The 17,235-nt window shown below is 47.7% G+C and overlaps 1 protein-coding gene across 1 annotated transcript in view; it reads right to left on the bottom strand.

Moving 5' to 3' along the window:
* LOC144947198 (semaphorin-3D-like) overlaps positions 1-17,235 on the bottom strand; it is a 46,819-nt gene that overhangs the window by 27,762 nt on the left and 1,822 nt on the right. Inside the window, exon 2 of the mRNA XM_078876387.1 lies at positions 4,487-4,647. Within this exon, the coding sequence (XP_078732513.1) occupies positions 4,487-4,647 (161 nt within the window). The remainder of the gene's footprint in view (positions 1-4,486; positions 4,648-17,235) is intronic.

Genomic DNA, 17,235 nt, shown 5'->3' on the forward strand with positions numbered 1-17,235 from the left:
TACTGTTGATAATAGATGATCGACTGTATGTTGAAAATCGATGATATACTGCAGTGACCATTGTGTTTACACGGAGCGGGTGTACATTTGCCAGTGTGAATTTGTTCATCATTGTCAACTGGTCCACAGAAACATGTTCGACTGTAATATTTCACTTCGTCGTAAAAAAAAAATACAAATTGACCAGCACGTTTTATGAAAGATCGCCAGCGTCCATTTAGCCAGCATCTTATTTTGTAAGAATGTAGTAAGCAAAAGGGGGGTGGGGTTGGCACACGCTGAACAATTTTCAAACGCGCACACAGCAGCACACATTTATCCTCAAACAAATCAACTTCAGTGAATATTTTAGAAACTTTAGAAACTCCTTTTTAGTTTTCTACACAATGTACTAGCTTGATACAAGGTGGTTTGGGCTGTTGCAGTTCTTTATTATTAAAATTTCCCTCCCTTTATTACTGCTAATCCTACATAATACACTAGCATAATATGACTTTGAGACCCCCACCCCCTACACATTTCACAAGGAGTGACTAATCCCATATCTGCATTTGTCATCAACATGCTAAATTTCTTTGTTGATGTGTAAACTCCTTTGTCAAGGCGCTCTCCTCCTCTCACCCAGCTTAAAATACGCTGCCAAGCTTAGCAGTGTTCATTGGGACGCTGTCTTTCCGACAGCTCTGTTACTTCACCTGAGGACGGCTGCTTGCGTTGTGGCCGAAACGTCGTGAGAATTATATTTAATAATGTTTTACTTTTATTATTTTATTATTTCCCTTCTACGTGACTTTACCAAAAGAACCAATAATATGAATCCCTGCAGTCACGAAAGCTTTAAATCGAAACTTCAGTGAACGTACATCAATCTCAAAATTATTTTTGGAATTTACGCAGTTTTACGGTTTTGCGATTGTATCATATGGCCGCCTGCAGTGAAGGCGCGATACAATGAAAAAAAACGGACGCTCAATTATGTACGTGTTGACTTTGCAAACAAAAATAACTGAGCTCATTTTTACCGAGGGGCTGTGCCACGTCAAATTGTGCAAACAAAGAAGAATTTCTGGGGCGATTTCATAAAAAACAAACCAAGCACTACCCCCCCCTCTCTCTCTCACAAAAAATGACAAAGAGACCCCGTACAGCCTGAACAGACTGTCGGGGCAAGCGCTGTTCGCGAATAGCACCGATGAAGGCTACAGGCACTGTGACACACGAGTGGTCAACACCACGCCCCGGCCGTCTTTGTCTCCCCAATGGCAACGTTTACACACCGCACTCATTTGAGGCTGAGCCGACTTAGGGGAATGCCCAGGACCGGTTCAGATAATCGTCACTGGGTGTTGGTGGCCGTGAACGGGAATCGAATTCGGGTGGCCACACGAGACACGCGCACACGAGACGCACACTTTTAGCGGTAATAAAAAAAACACATCTTGCTGGGCGCTGCCAAGTTTGAGCAGGGAGAGGCATCGTCGCACGCGGGGGGCAGGGGCGGTCACGACGATGCATGCAGCTCCCTTTTCACACCGGAATATTTCACACCGGAATATTCACACCGCTGGAGAGAGAAGTTCGCTCCGTGATGGCGCGGGGCGGGGGGGGTGCTGACCGACGGTGAAATTTGACGGCGTAAAGATGGCCCAGCCACACACACACCTCTCTCTCACTCTCTCACTACGAAGTTCACCGGGGTCTCGTAATCACAGCCACGGCGAGGCCTGCGCTTTAACAATTAGCCGCGTCGATCTGCTCCCAGGCTCGAGGGCTCGTTATAGTTCGAGGGAGGAGAACCACACACACGCAAAAAAACCCAAACATGTTTTGGGAATGTGGCGTCCGAAGCCATTAGTGCATACCAGTAGTGTCCGTCCGTACGTGCGTGTGTGTGTGTTAGAGTGTTTAAGACTCGTGCGAATGCGTGTGTGAAGTGAATGTTCTAAAATAAACACACGTGCGCACGCATCTACGTGAGCGCGCGTCCGATTCGATTCTGTGTGCCCGGTTAAGACGTTTTTGTGTGTGTCCGTGTCCAGAGCAAGGGTCATTGTTGTGGTTGTCTTAATTAGGCCGTGCTTCGCTGATTGGGCTGTGTAGACAGGGCCGCATTGACTCAGGGGCTTCATGGGCTGCAGATCGGAGACTCCGTTCGGCTTTGTAACTATCGAAGCGCAAGTCTGCGGCGCGACAACACGTCCTGAGAGGGCCACTTGTGGCAATTTAAACATCCGTGGCGTCGCGACGCGCGCTACTACCTCGAGTTGCGTGCCGAAATGACAACAGTGGCGCCCGCTTTAATCGTTCGATCGGGGATTGTGCAGTTTCGCGTAACGCATTTCAGAACGCCTGACGCACAGCACGAGATTAACAGCGACTGCAAGCGTTTGGCTTCGGGCACGGGTGGTGGTAAAAAACGTTTTTAAGTGAAGTAAATTAATATCCCCCAAATACAAAAGAGGGAGCGACACCCCTCCCCCCCGACCCCCAATCCCATAACAGCCCCGCACCCCCCATCATCGAACTGAACCGGGCCCTGTTGTCTAGACTCGAGACGCCGTTCGCCTACCAGCCCACGGCGTGCAGTGACTCCGCCTGCACGTGTGGAGGTTTACTCTGGGATCTCTGGTTCCCCCCCCCCCCCCCACGTGCAAATTTACCTCGGACGACCAAAAAACATCCCCAAGCAAGAGCAGCCCGGGCCTGCCCCCAGCCCCGCACGAGTCTTGAGTGTTCGTCGTCCGAGGCTTTTTCCTCTGGGCAAACAAACTAATCACATCAACTCATTCTCGTTACGTCGTGAGAACATTCGAATAGCCACTGTGGCACAGAGGTGTACACATCCACCCCCACCACCACCACCCTCACTCTTGTAACGCGCCACGGAAGGTATCCGCAGACCGTGCGGAACTTGCGGGGCTTGCGGGGCTTGCTCTCCCCACACGCCTGGTGAACATCGGATGGATCCCGCGCCAATGTGTACGTTGAAAATACAAACCTCGCCCCCCCCCTACCTCCTCTGCCGCGATGCGCGTTGTGACGAGCCTAGTGGATTGTTTCATTTCAAATAAAAAATAAAAAATGTTGCCACTATGGCAATCGCAATGGCCCAGCTGGGATGGGCACGCTGGTCAGATTGTTCTTCTGGTAATCACCTCGGCCCATCATCAATGCCCATCATCAATGCCCATCATCAATGTCCATCATCAATGGGCATTGGGATCCTAGGATGGAATGCGAATTATAAATTTGAATTATTATATTACGAAATAGGTGCCACTTTGTGTATGTCAAATGTGGGGCCTGTCCCCCCATCATACACATGTGTATTGGACTGACCCTTATCAATTTACCACTGGATTTAGTTAAACCCGCGACTCTCATCCCGAGGGGTTTGTTTGACCATACTTCACCGCGCCAGTCGGTGATTGGTTGATGAAGGGTAGATCGATTGCTGGTTCACATATGGCTCATCGATGGGTGTTGGCGGTGGCCAGGAATCACAACTAACCACTGTGTCGCCCCTTCCCTGACACCACCCCCGTCACAGGAATGTGGAATTCCCTCCGCTGTCTGAGGGTCACCGGGAGAGGCACCACAGCTCAGTTGCAAACCGCCACGATCATAAAGACGGTGAGCTGCCATCACCGCCACTCAGAGCCACATTCAGTTCCAGGGGGCCCAGGGCTGTTATAGTTTAGGGGGCCCCAATTTTGTACATCGATTTCTGTCCCTTGACTGTTTCACCACCAACAAACACTCCGTTGTTGTTCACCCCTTGGCTGTTTCACATGAGCACGGTTCGCTACATACGGTGTGAAAGAAGTTCAAACGCACGTATATGAAGTGTGATAAGCGAATTGCAAAACGTAACTCAGAGTTAAAAGGAATTTAACTGGTCGTGACACACGTGGTCATGCTACGGCTTTAATGATCAAATTACACTATAGGATGCGTCACCGCTGCTCATTATAATCGTCATGATCCATGGGCAGATAGCCCCGTAAATGCCCACTGCATATATCATTTGTTTCCAATTTGCGATATGTCTTATGTCAACGTGCTCAAGTAGTGGCCACGCCTTTCTGGCACCAATCTCTTCTGTCGTCGTCGTCAAGCCATTCTCTGTTGCGTCTTTCCGGTTCCTTAACATTTTTCCGAACAACACACATGTTTAATTGTCATGTTGTTGTCCATCCTCGACATATGTGTCCAAACAGTGCCTCATCACTGCAACATTTGGCCAAGACATTATGAAGCAATATATATATAAACTATTTAAATTGAGGGACCTTGCAGCCACGGCCTTACTGGACATGTGTCAAAAAGAGCTTCAGAGCTCATCGGATTCCTCCTCCGGCAGTCGAGATAAAGATTGTGATTCTGAGCCGTGCACACAACGGTGGCATTTCAACAATAATCATCATCATTGTCGCCGCCATCGTCATCATCATCATCATCATCGTCCGGCCGGGGTGGTTGGCACCTTCTTAGGCGCGCGGTTGAGGTTGTCCAGCTGGAGCATGTAGAGGTGGTCCCGCGCGCCCACAAACAGCCGCCCCCGGTCCTCGTCCACAACCATCTCGCGGAACTCGGAGCTTTCCATCGCCAGGGCCAGCACCAGCGAGCTGTTGGTCGCCTGCAGCTCTGCGTCGTTGGGGTGGTGGGGCAGGGGGCGATTGAGTGGCGGAGGGGGGCGAGGGGGAGAGGGGGGTCATAAATATCGCCCAGCATTGATGGCACATAAACATCAAAGAGAAGCGTGGAGATATAAAGATGACCACCACACCTATCCCAAAACGCTCTCCACCCTCCCCCAGGTCCTGCAGACATGCGACCTCCAAGATCTACCGTGACAGCCTCCCACCATCTGGCCCCCAGTCTTCACCTTGGTGACCACTGCCTGGGTAAGCGGACCTCCTCCTGCCTGCGTGCGTGCCCTGCCCAACACATGCATCTTCTCTTTTTTGTTACTCTCCAAATAATGCCGATTTACAAGCGTGGACAGATGCGTGCTTTGAATTGCATTCCCGAGTGTTTGTAACCTTGGTCCAAAAAAGAAAGGACCGTGTCACTCTGCGTCCGTGTGCCGCCACCCCACCGGTCGATAAATTAATCTTAACGATTAGCATCGCCCGTTCCGGCCCACGGAGCGTGATGCAGGAGATGGAGCAATGGCATGGGCTCGCTCGCGATATGCCTGGTGGATCGCTACATTGCAGAACTGAAGGATGCATGGGTGGTCGGCTTGGGGAATGATTCGTCCAGCAGTGGGTTGATCACGGCTGATGCTGATGGGGTTGAATATGGGCAATCAACCGCGATGATCCTGGGCTCTCAATTTGTCGAGGGGTGATGGTCTCAGCCCAGTCGTCTTTGACTATGTGTAATTATAAAATTGCCAGAGAGGGTAAAACTTGATCTTAATTTTGATACTGGCAAAAAAAAGGTCCCGTGATATAAACGCATTACTTTACGGGGTTGTTTTTACTTGAGCAAACTCCAGCACTGCGGGCTATTTTCTCTCTCAAGTTCATTGCCATATGGGGAGATACGACTCCCAGTATGGATAATGGGTAATTGAAGGGACTTTATAATTGGTTTGTGTCATGTCAACATCCAAAAAAACAAATTCTCTCACATGGGGTGGGTGCGGTGTTTTCCGTGGCATTTCTGAATGGAAATGTCTTGCGTTGCTTGAATGGTTCATGATATGGCACGGGTGGTACAACTGGAATATAATTGTTTTTTTTAAATGCAAGATACAACAATAAAATCACTCTGATCAGTGACACTGTTGTCAAAAAATTCACATGATCGATAATTTCGGGTGAAATTCCAAGATATTTCCTTGAAGCACTCTTTAAAACATTCTCAGCCCTTCTAAAAATGTACGTCCGCTCGCTTTTAAGCGGAAGTCAGCGCGGGGTTTGTTTCCTATAAAAGAGGGAACTAAAACAAAACTGCTGTCTGACATACCAGCCATGACTGACGGAATATAGATCAAGAATAGAAAGAGCGATTAATCCAAGGATAAAAACAACAAAGATCGGAACGAAATAAAACGAAGGGTTGATCTACGCCTGACCGCTGCCACGAATCTGTCCTCAGAACATGAGGGCCCTGAAATTAACGGCGAGGGGAAATACGCGGCCTTGCAGACGTTGATAAAGAACAGATCCCCGTGGGTGTGTGTGGGGTTGCCATGTGCCATGCTGCTCTCTTGAGATCAAAGGACGAGGAGGGAGGAGGAGGAAGAGGAGGGAAAGACGGGGAAGGAAACCTCCTCTACATCACGGGGCTCGTCCCCTGCATGAGCCTGGGAGTCGCATACGTGTCGAGCGGAGAATAGGAGACGGAGAATAGGAGACGGAGAATGGAAAACAAAAAATATGAGACGGAAAATATGGAATAGAGAATGTGAGACAGATAATAGGAAATGAAGAAGAGGAGACAGAGAATAGGAAATGGAGAATTGGAGACAGAATAGCATTTGTTATAAAGGGGCCCTAAATAAAACAAACGCATATTTTAACACACAATGTGTAACTTGCATAGTAAAGTAATTGTATTTGTTCATTTGTTATACAGCCAGATAATACGGCAAATCGCTAACCTTGAACACCCAGTCGTTCATAAAAGTTGAAGGCGGTATAGTACTATAGTAATAGAGCAAGTGCAGAATCACTGAACCGGAATTGATAGCTTGAAAGCATTTAGCGCGGGGCCCTTGGAAGTGCGGGGCCCGTAGCATTTGCAGCTACTTCTGCTACTGCGATGATCCGGCACTGCCCACCCACCCCACCGCCTCCTTCGCCGTACCAGCGAGAAGAAGCCTGCGGCTGTGTGAACGGACGGCGGTGCAAATTGCAGCGGTGGTTGGGGAGCAAAAAAAAATACAAAGAGAGACGTGACATGGGACAGGCGGGGGCGCGGGCGGGAGGGGCGGTCTGTTGAGGTCTTCCTCTCCTTCTTCTTTCGTGCGGCTGCTGATGTTGTAGATGAGCAGCCGACGGCTGCAATTGTCGCCCTGAGGTGGCCGGAGCGGCGGGCGTTGTCTCGCCGCGACGTCTCCCTTCCCCGTATTTGTGGATCGGGGGGGGGGGGGCATTGCGTTGTGTTACGGTTTCTGCTGGATGACCACAGTCGCACACCGCCCGGAGAGTTTGTTTATTTGTTGTCCACATTGAGGCATCAGGGTATCCGCATCTACTTGCCGCCATGGTTTTGTGCGGTGGATGCGATTTTGGGTGGACCATGATGTCGTTGAGTGATTATTTAAGGGCCCTTTATACATTTAAACGATGAAATTAATCACGCGGCTTCTGGGGTGGGGGGGGAGGGGGAATGGCCTCGAATAGGGTGAAGGTATTTTTTGGCCTACTCTTCCACGCTGGCCGGACGTCTTGTAGGAAGTGGGAATACTCGTGGGAGTACCCAAACTTTACCCCAACACACGCGACCTGTCAGATCGAGTGCGGTGCACCAATGTGTTATCCTGCTGGGTGGACTGAGGCAAGGGGATTTCAACTAAAGCTAAACATTGTTTATCTTAATTTTACCAGGTAAGGCCCACTGAGCGGTCTGGCCACAAATGATAGCTCAATAAAGTGGCTTATCACGTGGACATTTATAGCAGTACCCAAATGCTCTAGACACGCGTTTCTAAATGTGCAGGGAAAATCGGAGGACCCGCAGAAAAACCACGCAATCACGGGGAGAGACACGCAAACTCCAAGTATACAGCAGGCGTCAGGCTTGGGATCGAATCCCCGATCTACTGTATACTTGGCAAGGTAGTTAAAATCTCGTCATTATGGCGCCATAATTGAGGAAAGCTGCATCAATGTTTCAACTGCCACACCAGGAGATCACAGCGGCGGCGGCGAGGGTTGTCCGTTTAGTTGACAAAATAAAATCCCACGAATCGACGGACCTTCTTCAACGAAATATTTTCTGAGGAGGGGAAAAAACCCTAGACCGGTTTAGACCTCTCTGAGTGCCATCAGCAGGGTGTGTGAACCGCTTAGCAAATGCATGCTGCCAGGGTCACGTGATGTTCTAGGGAAGAGCCATCAGTGAGGGGGTCATTCAGTGCAGTCCAGAAAAAATACCATTACAAAATCTGTCTACACTGCCTTGCCAGACTGTGGGTTTATACATTATCCAATTAAACACACAAACAAGCATGAATATGATTACGCAGACAAAATAAACAACTCGATCCTGCTTGTTTTGATTCTGTTCGGGACAATTGGCCAAGGCGGCCACGTCACGATGTTGTGCTCTGTGATTGCTGTTGTTATTGTCTGAGCCTCCCCCCATGTCAACTTGGTCTGAAATGAGATACGTGGTGCGCGTGTAAGCGTCAGCACTGGGGAGACAAAGGTGGACGATCGAGCGTGGCGTGCTGTTAGGTGCTCATGAACAGCACTTGCCCCCAATGGTCTGAACGAGGCTATACGGGTGCTCTTTGTCTCTGTAATGAAGAGTGGCCCAGAAACTCCATTCACTCGATCCCTCCTTCCCCCCTTGCCTCCTCAGGGAGGTAACGCAAGCCTTTTTAAGTCGTTACCTTAATTTGATCAGAATATTTCGTGGTTTTTTTTTGCTGTTGAGTGTTACATTGAACGGCAATAATCGCATTACGCAACTGTTTGTTTCGTTATTTGATTGAAAATGGTAATTCCATTAAGGATGACGGTGATAGTGATTCATATCAACAAGAGCCTTTATTTACCCAGCAAAGCACGGCCGAGTCTCAAGACGGGTCCTTAGGATGATTCTACGTTGGGATTGTATATATATTTTTTACAACTTCATTACCGTCTTAGGATTCAGGTGACAGGAAACTAAATTAGTGGAGGAAAATCCACCGTGTATGTTGAACTTCTTTCGCACCGTACGTAGCCAACAGTGCTAATCGGAGGGTGGCCACGCAAAACTCCACACAGATGCATTCAATAATGCGTTGTTAATCTGACATCCCATTGGTCAGCTCACAGCATAAGCCTACAACAGCTGACGTTTGCAGGTAGTCCAATCAAAGTATTAACTGGGCTCAACCCTGGTTCGACAATATCTATCATCATAGATTCTCAAATTATTTCATCTTGTAAGCACATAGATGATGATGATTTCGTATTGCCACTCAAGAGCAACTCATTAGAGATCCAATTCTAGTATGAATATTGATATATATATACAAGTGGATAGACACAAAGGTGAAATAATAAATATACAGGCCTCTATTTAGTCAGAAAAGCTTCACTTCGCCCCAATAATGGTTTTCAAGAGAGTCACGCTGTTGAGCGTTTGGCAATTTCCTCTTTTAAGGAGTGCTGCTTGAACATTGCTGCATGAGTGAATCCCCATTATGTGGGGCAGTGTACAGCATCATTGAGTGAGTGGGCAGCACCACACCTGCCCATCATGTGGAACTTTATCGCAGGCAAATACTCGAAAATATAGATAAGTACCTAAAGCAGCCAAATACACACTGCACAAGGTACTCATTTAAGGCTGAGTCAACCTAGGGGAGGCCCAGAAATGGTACAAATAATCGCCACTGTTACTGGTGATTTGAACTCGGGTCGCCAAGGTTGGTAGCGCAGTGCGCAAACAACTCCGTTACGACTCCCGAAGACAAATACAAAGATCCCCCGTATAGCCTTAACAGACTGTAGGGGCAAGTGCTGTTAGCGAGTAGCACCTCTGAAGATCGACACGGCACACGAGGAAGTGGGTGGCCAGCACCACACCCGGCCGCCTTTGTCTCCCAAGTGACGATGTTTGACACACCGCACCAGCTACTAATTTGAGGCTGAGTCGACCTGGGAGAGGCCCAGGAACGGTTCAAATAATCGTCACTGGAGTTGGCCGTGAGCGGGAAGCGAACTTGGGTCGCTAACACACACACACACATACACGCGCTAAAATCACATGAAGTCATGTTCCCTTTCAAGTCCTGCACTTAACGATCCCTGGATGTGTGACTGAACCCCCCTACAAGTCAAGCATCATTCCCATGTGTGGAGATCTCTGAGTGTCTCACTACTCCCAGCTTCGAGAAAGTCAATGCTCCAGGGTTGTCAGCGAATTCTACGATAAATCATTCCGTGGCAGAGTTGGGTAACGCAAAACAAGAGCGCATTAGCAGGGTGGCGAGCCTGGGTTCCATTCCTGACTCGGGCACCTTTTCTCTGCGGAGTTTTGTACATTCTGCCCCTGTTCTGCATGGATTCCCGCTGGGTTTTCTGGTTTCCTCCAACAGCTAAAGAGCAGACAACTTTGTTGTACACGATGCACAACCACGCTATACACTACTACACACTACTACACTATACACTACACTATACACTACTACGCTATACACTGTATTACTATGCACTACTATACACTACTACACTATTCACTACGACACTATACACTACTATACACGATACACGATACACTACACTATACACTACACTACTATGCGATACACTACTACACTATACACAACTATACACTACTACACACTAAATTTCGATTTAAAGCTTTCGTGACTGCAGGGATTCATCTTCTTGGTTCTTTCGGTAAAGTCACGTAGAAGGGAAGTAATAAAATAATAAAAATAAAACATAATAAAACAATTCTCACGACGTTTCGGCCACAACGCAAGCAGCCGTCCTCAGGCGAAGAATGAGAACATTATCAAGCTAGGAGCTTATATAGGTGTTGCGAGGAGGAGCGCCTTAACAAAAGAATGTGCATATGAAGAGGAATTTAGCATACCAATGGACAATGCGTAGGAGGTGGGCGGAGGGGTTTCAAAGTCCCATTATGCCCATGCATTATGCAGGATCAACAGCACCACGGGGGGGCGCAAGGAACAGCGTTAATAAAGGAAAGGAATGTTAGTGATATGTAGCTGCATTTACCAAACAACCACGTAGAAAACCAAAGTAAAAACTACATAAAAAACTAAAATATAAACTGAAACTTACTATACTCTACAATAAGCTGAGTTACTAACAACAAATAATAAATTACAATTCTACGTCGTAAGAAGTATATAATATACTTCCATCTAAACTTTATTCTCTTAGCATATACAGTACTATATACTGCCATAGATAAACCCAACATTAAATTATATACTGTATTGCTGTAAACCACTTTATACATTTTAATATAACACTATGTATTATTCAACTCACCCTAATGTGTATCGAAATGGTTTATTACGTCCTTCCAATGATTGCTAAGCCTGAATCCATCTTCTCGGTTAAAATTGTCTCTGTGTTTGTATATGTGAATCGCCTCATGAACGAATCTCTCATGATAGCCAGATGGCTTGCAGAGAACCTCCGTCTTGGAGAAGTCAATGTCATGTGAGCCCACTGAGTTGTAACAGTGGTCTGCCACGGCTGAGGTGTTTGTCCTACCGTGTTTTAGATCAGCTTTATGTTCACGAATGCGGTCTGAGACGTGTCGTTTGGTTTCCCCAATGTAACTGCTACCACAGAGGCAACTTAGTTTGTAGACGCCAGGGTACTGTATGTCTGGAATCACATCTTTTACAGATGGTACCAGATCACGGATTTTATGTACTGTGTTGAATCGGACCTGGATCTTGTGTTTAATCAGGATTTTGGAGATCTTTTTTGTGACCCCAGCAATGTAGGGTAAGGTGATGGTCTTGAAAGGCTCCTCAACAGGATCTTTCTTGATGGTTGGAGTGATGGCTTTGCGGATTGTGTAGTCGGAGTAACCATTAGCCTTAAGAGCTTGGCGTACGTGTTTGAGTTCCCTGGAAATGTGTTCATGGTCGGAGATGCATTGGGCTCTATGATATAGAGTCTTGATGAGGGAATTCTTCTGGGATGGATGGTGGTGGGAATCCGGTTTTAGATAAGCATCCGTGTGGGTGGCTTTCCTGTAGACAGAGTGGCTCATTGAACCATCAGGTCTCCTTTTGATTAGGACATCCAAAAAGGGTAGCTTGCCATCATTTTCGACTTCCATGGTGAATCTGATGGCTGGGTGTATGGAATTGATGTGGTCGAGAAATTGGTCTAGAGCAGGCCGGCCATGTGGCCAGATGACAAAAGTGTCGTCTACGTACCTCTTCCATAAGGTCGGGCGTAGAGTGGCAGTCTGGATGGCGTCCGTCTCAAATTTCTCCATGAAGATGTTGGCTACAACCGGAGATAGGGGGGAGCCCATTGGGGTGCCCTCAATTTGCTTGTAGAAGGTTCCATTCCAGGTGAAGTATGTATTGGTTAAGCAGTGTCTCACCAGGGGGGGTACCCCAGCATTTAGTCCTTGATGAACCAAGTCTTCAATGATTGCGATGGTGTCAGGCACAGGCACCTTTGTGAACAAGGAAACCACATCAAAACTGACAAGCAGGTCGTCTGGGGACAGGGCAATCCCCTTGATTGTCGATACCAGGTCAGTAGAGTTTAGTACTGCAGAGGTGGTTTTTCCAGTGAAAGGCCGTAGGATTTCGGACAAAAACTACACACTACTACACACTACTACACGATACACTACTACACTTTACACTGCATTACTATACACTACTATACACTACTATACACTACTACACTATACACTACACTATACACTACACACTACTAGACACGGATTCTAGCTCTCCCAGGGGAATTCCCAGGCGTCCCCGTGCCAGCCGAGCGACATCGTCCCGCCAGCGTGTCCCGGGCAGGCCCCGGAGTGTTCGCCCAGCAAGGGCCGAAATAAAATGTCATTGATTTTTAGAGTCGCAGTGTTGAGAAAAACACGTGACGGGTTTATGTCCACGAGTGAACTGCAGTCGATTCACGTTCAAGCAAATCTGAAACTGAGATCGCGTTGATCGTCGAATGGCGATGGTCAATATCGTATCGTCAGAAAATAACCTTCGCGAGAATCCTACCCGAGTCTATGCAATCAACATGTTCAGGAGGTGAGTATGGCAATGTCACTCCTATAAGCAACTGTAACCTCTGGTTGCCCGCCTTGCAGGCCCTTGGCCACAAAACACGTGGCAGGGCCTTGGTGGTCCCTCTGCCAAGTACAGGCCGGGCTCAGGCTTGCTTAGCATCCAAAACTTGAGAAGATCAGGTGCGTGTAGGTCGACTGTTGGGCTCAGTTGAACTATGTGGGTCGCATACATTAATCAAGCAATTAAGTAATCGATTAGTTGATTTCTTAATTAATTGATTCATTAACTCGTGTGTGAGCGCGAATTTCTGTCTCGCCGTGTTACTCGATTTGGGGCCATGCCTACGGCAGATTGTTAGCTGTGGATTTAAAAAAGGGAAATATAATTGCAACGATAAAGTTGTCATTGGTTTACCCTCGCGTGCAATTTGCGTAGGTTTCAGGCTTCAAGGGCGCAACGCGCGGAGTTTTAAACACCGCGCGTTAAAAACCTTGAGCTTCACGACCCACAGCGGCGCGTCTGAATTAAAATGTTGCATTTATTGATTTTTACAACAAATACAAAAAATAAGATTCAGCGGCTCTGCGTTTGTGCCATAACGTACACGGAGGTGCGTCACGTGCTCTCAGTGTGCGGCTGCGAAACGATGAAATTATGGCCTTTGCTGCGGACTTCATTCCACATGCGTTTGCGTGTGACTTCATTGAGTTCACAACTTCGTAAGGTAAGAGGGCTTTTGGCTTTACGCTTCAAGAAGCGCCTCACCTGTGAAGCTACGCAGGACCGGTGCCGCGTTTGCTACCGCTAAGTTACAACAAAGAAGCCCTTTCTTGGCGTGCCAAAGAATTCCGTGCGACCCTCCACCCACCCACCCACCCACACCTCCCACCCCCCACACCACACACACACTGTTTGAATTAGTCAACAAAAAACACGCATCCCCATCGCGCGTGCCGCTTACATCATTATTGTCTGACCCCGTGTCGCGCGTCTGAAAAACACAACAACAACAACAGCGAAAACGAAAAGCGTGCAAAATGAGCGTGGAGATTGTCGCGAGCGTGACTTTTACAATGAGACGCAGGAAGAGTAACTCACGGATAAGGGAATGCGCGCACAGGTTAAATTTACATTCCCTCAAACACTGTCAAGAAAAGCCAAAGTGGGCTTGGGTCGGAGCGAGAACGTCTGCGGAGGAGATGGAGCGACGACGACGACGAGAGATATTCTCGCGAGCAGCAGCTGGATGAGAAGGCCTCCCCTCAACGCGGCCGCCATCTCTCGCGATCCTCGCCATTCAACAATCCACCCAGCACGCAGCTACTGCTGCTGCTTCCAAGTCGATATCTCGTCATCGTCGTCAATCCATCTCCTCGTGATCAGCAGCAGCAGCACGGGGTGGATTGCGGCCGTTTTGGGGGGACGCCTTCTCATCCAGCAGTGGACTGACCAAGGATGATGATGATGATGACGATGACCTCATACGGACACAAATCTCTGGACACTGCGCGCACACGTGCCTTGCTGCTGATCGTCAATGACACTGTGGCCTTTAATATAATTAATGATAACCGACGTTTCGGGCAATGGCCCTTCTTCACAGCACGGTAATGAAGAAGGTGCCATTGGCTGAAACGTCACCTATTATTTGGTGCGTCAATTGCCTCTTTGTTGTTGCAGTTAATTGTATTTCTGCACCACTGCCGATGCAGCAGTAGCAATCATAATTAGTTTTTACTTCAACTAACCAAACGTAACGCAACTGCTGAAAAATGAAACAAAAACATCTGTGGTGGGGGGTGGGGTGGCGGGGGGGGGGCTGCAACAACTCATATTTTTACAATGAGAGCCGCAAAATTCCTGACAAATGCTGTTGATGGCATCGCTCGCATTTCAACGGTGGCTATTGCTGCTGCGGCTGCTGCTGCTGCTGCAGAGTTTAATTTTCGGGCTGTGTTTCCCCCCTTCCGTGCTCCATGCATCCCACGGAGCGAGTCGCGCATGCGAGACCGAGACGTGCGTGTGGACGCGCGCGCGCGCTCGCAAAATAATATTCACTCGCTTGGACAATCTTGCCCGCCGTTAATTACTCGTCGCCAGATTAGTAACATAAGCTGCGGTAGAAAATGTGTCTTTTTTTTGTTGTCGCTAATTTCCGAACAAGAGAAATATTCTCCCAATGTGCTTTACTCGTGCAAGTAAAATATTTACGTTGCAGTTATTTATTTTCCTCCCCCTGCAGCGAATTAACTCATACGTTTACGTACTTATTATATACGTGAACACACTTATACGTGAATATACTTAAATATACGCAAACTGTCATACGGACATAGTAGTAGGTTTTTACCCTTTTAAACTGGTACAAAACTGACACCTTGTGTCAGTACAAAACTGACACCTTGTGTCAGTTTTGTACCAGTTTAAAAGGGTAAAAACCTACTACTATATTTTGCCACTGGTAAAAGAGATATCATAGTGTCATACGGACAATTACTGGCACCGGATGTTGCTGTCTTCCCGCTCTGCCTGTGGCTTCAATTTACGTGAGTTACACTCCGTAAAATAAAATAGCAATTATAATAATTACCTGCAATGCTTCATGATGCATTAACGCGCAATGGGGTTGGTTGTCCCCTCCCCCCGCTGACCAGATACATACAATGAGCCACAATGAGCACGATGGGCCACATTCACACTCGCTGTGCCGCACGAGCGCCACGATCCGTCGAGAGGATCGTGGCCCCACAACTTTCCCCCGGCCATTCATCATTGCTCGATTATTCGTGCAGTCATTCACGCTTGCTCGCACCTCATTACTCAGAGCAAATTGTCGGTGTTCCGAGACTTATTTTTTTGTAATGTAATGGCGGTGGCGTGGCTTTTTGTGAATACAAGCTGTTTGTTGGAAAAGGTCCCCAAAGAAGTAGGTGATGTTATTTATTAATTTACTTTCGCTTTCTTTAAATATTTCAGCAGGATTTGAGTTTCATTCCCATGAAAATTACCCAGCTGTTTTATCTCATGGCTTGGCTTATTTAGCCTTCAAGTTACAGGTAATCACAGTATTGATACATCGATGTGTGGCAGTTGTGTATATTATATATATGAAACCATGGCAAATGTACACAACACACTTGTTATTCTTAAATCATATTCCATGTGGATGGTGAGTGGATGGTGCAGCAGGAATGATGTCAGTGTGCAGAGCCTTGAGCCAGCCCCACTGAGATCCTGGGTTTCATATCTGAGCAGCCACCCGTGGCTAAGCCGGGTGCTCTTTAAGTCTAACGAGGTTGATGGCCTTGGTCTAGAAAACCACTGTGGTGTTCCACTTCATTCAGCCGACCACCACAGTGCAGGGGAACCTGCCTTTAGAGAGCAGGGGACATGCACTGCCCGGGTGTGGAATGAGACAACCCGATTCAAATGACACCCAGCAGCGCTGACGATCTGCAGTTTGAAACTTCAGGGGGTAGTTTCACAACCTGTTGGGATCCTCCGCTGATGGGAGAAGTTCTAAAAGTAAATTTCTTTGCCTCGTAACACGACTCTGTTCAAATTGTATCTGGTGATATACGGGCAGTCCTTGACTTACAGACAGGTTTCGTTCGTGGGACTTGTTGGACTTTAATATCTCAAGAACTGCCGATACATGGGGGGAGTGGGAGGAGGGGCAGTGGTTTTCTCAAAGTGCTATTAACCCGGCAATCTGAGTTCGATTCTCGGACACAGCGAACGGCCAACATTGGCGAGGGCATCGCACCCGAACCGACCCGGGGCCTCCCCTAACCCCAACCTTCGCTGACCCAGCGCGGTAACGTACTGACAAGTCTATCCCCTGGCCGGCACACGCCATGGGAAGCTTTGGAGGGAAGGGTCGGTGGATCACGCAGATTTGTGAAATTCTCAAAACTTCCCGGGATGTGACGTGGACAGGTGATGGCAGTAGAGAAAATGTATTTTTTTTTTGTCAAATCCATCTCTGCGGATCTTTGCGCATTATTGCTTTGTATACACGGGGGGAGGTTTTTCCCGGCTACTCCATTTTCCTCCTACAGGAAGAGACGCACTCGTGACAGCACGAGTTGGTAAATCACAAGCATCGGAAATTTGTCTAAAACCCTCCAAGGTGGCAGCAACAGGACGCTCTGGAAAAATTGATTTGAGACCCAGTGAAACCCATTTCAGGATACATAGGTAATTTTTTTTTTAAAACACGCTTTAATGAAATGTACCGTACTAATAATGGAAGAACTCCACGACTCCAGGAAGTGGCCCCGAAGCTTGCCATAACGTAAGGG

Source organism: Lampetra fluviatilis, chromosome 44, assembly GCF_964198595.1.
Source record: "Lampetra fluviatilis chromosome 44, kcLamFluv1.1, whole genome shotgun sequence".
Taxonomy (NCBI): domain Eukaryota; kingdom Metazoa; phylum Chordata; class Hyperoartia; order Petromyzontiformes; family Petromyzontidae; genus Lampetra; species Lampetra fluviatilis.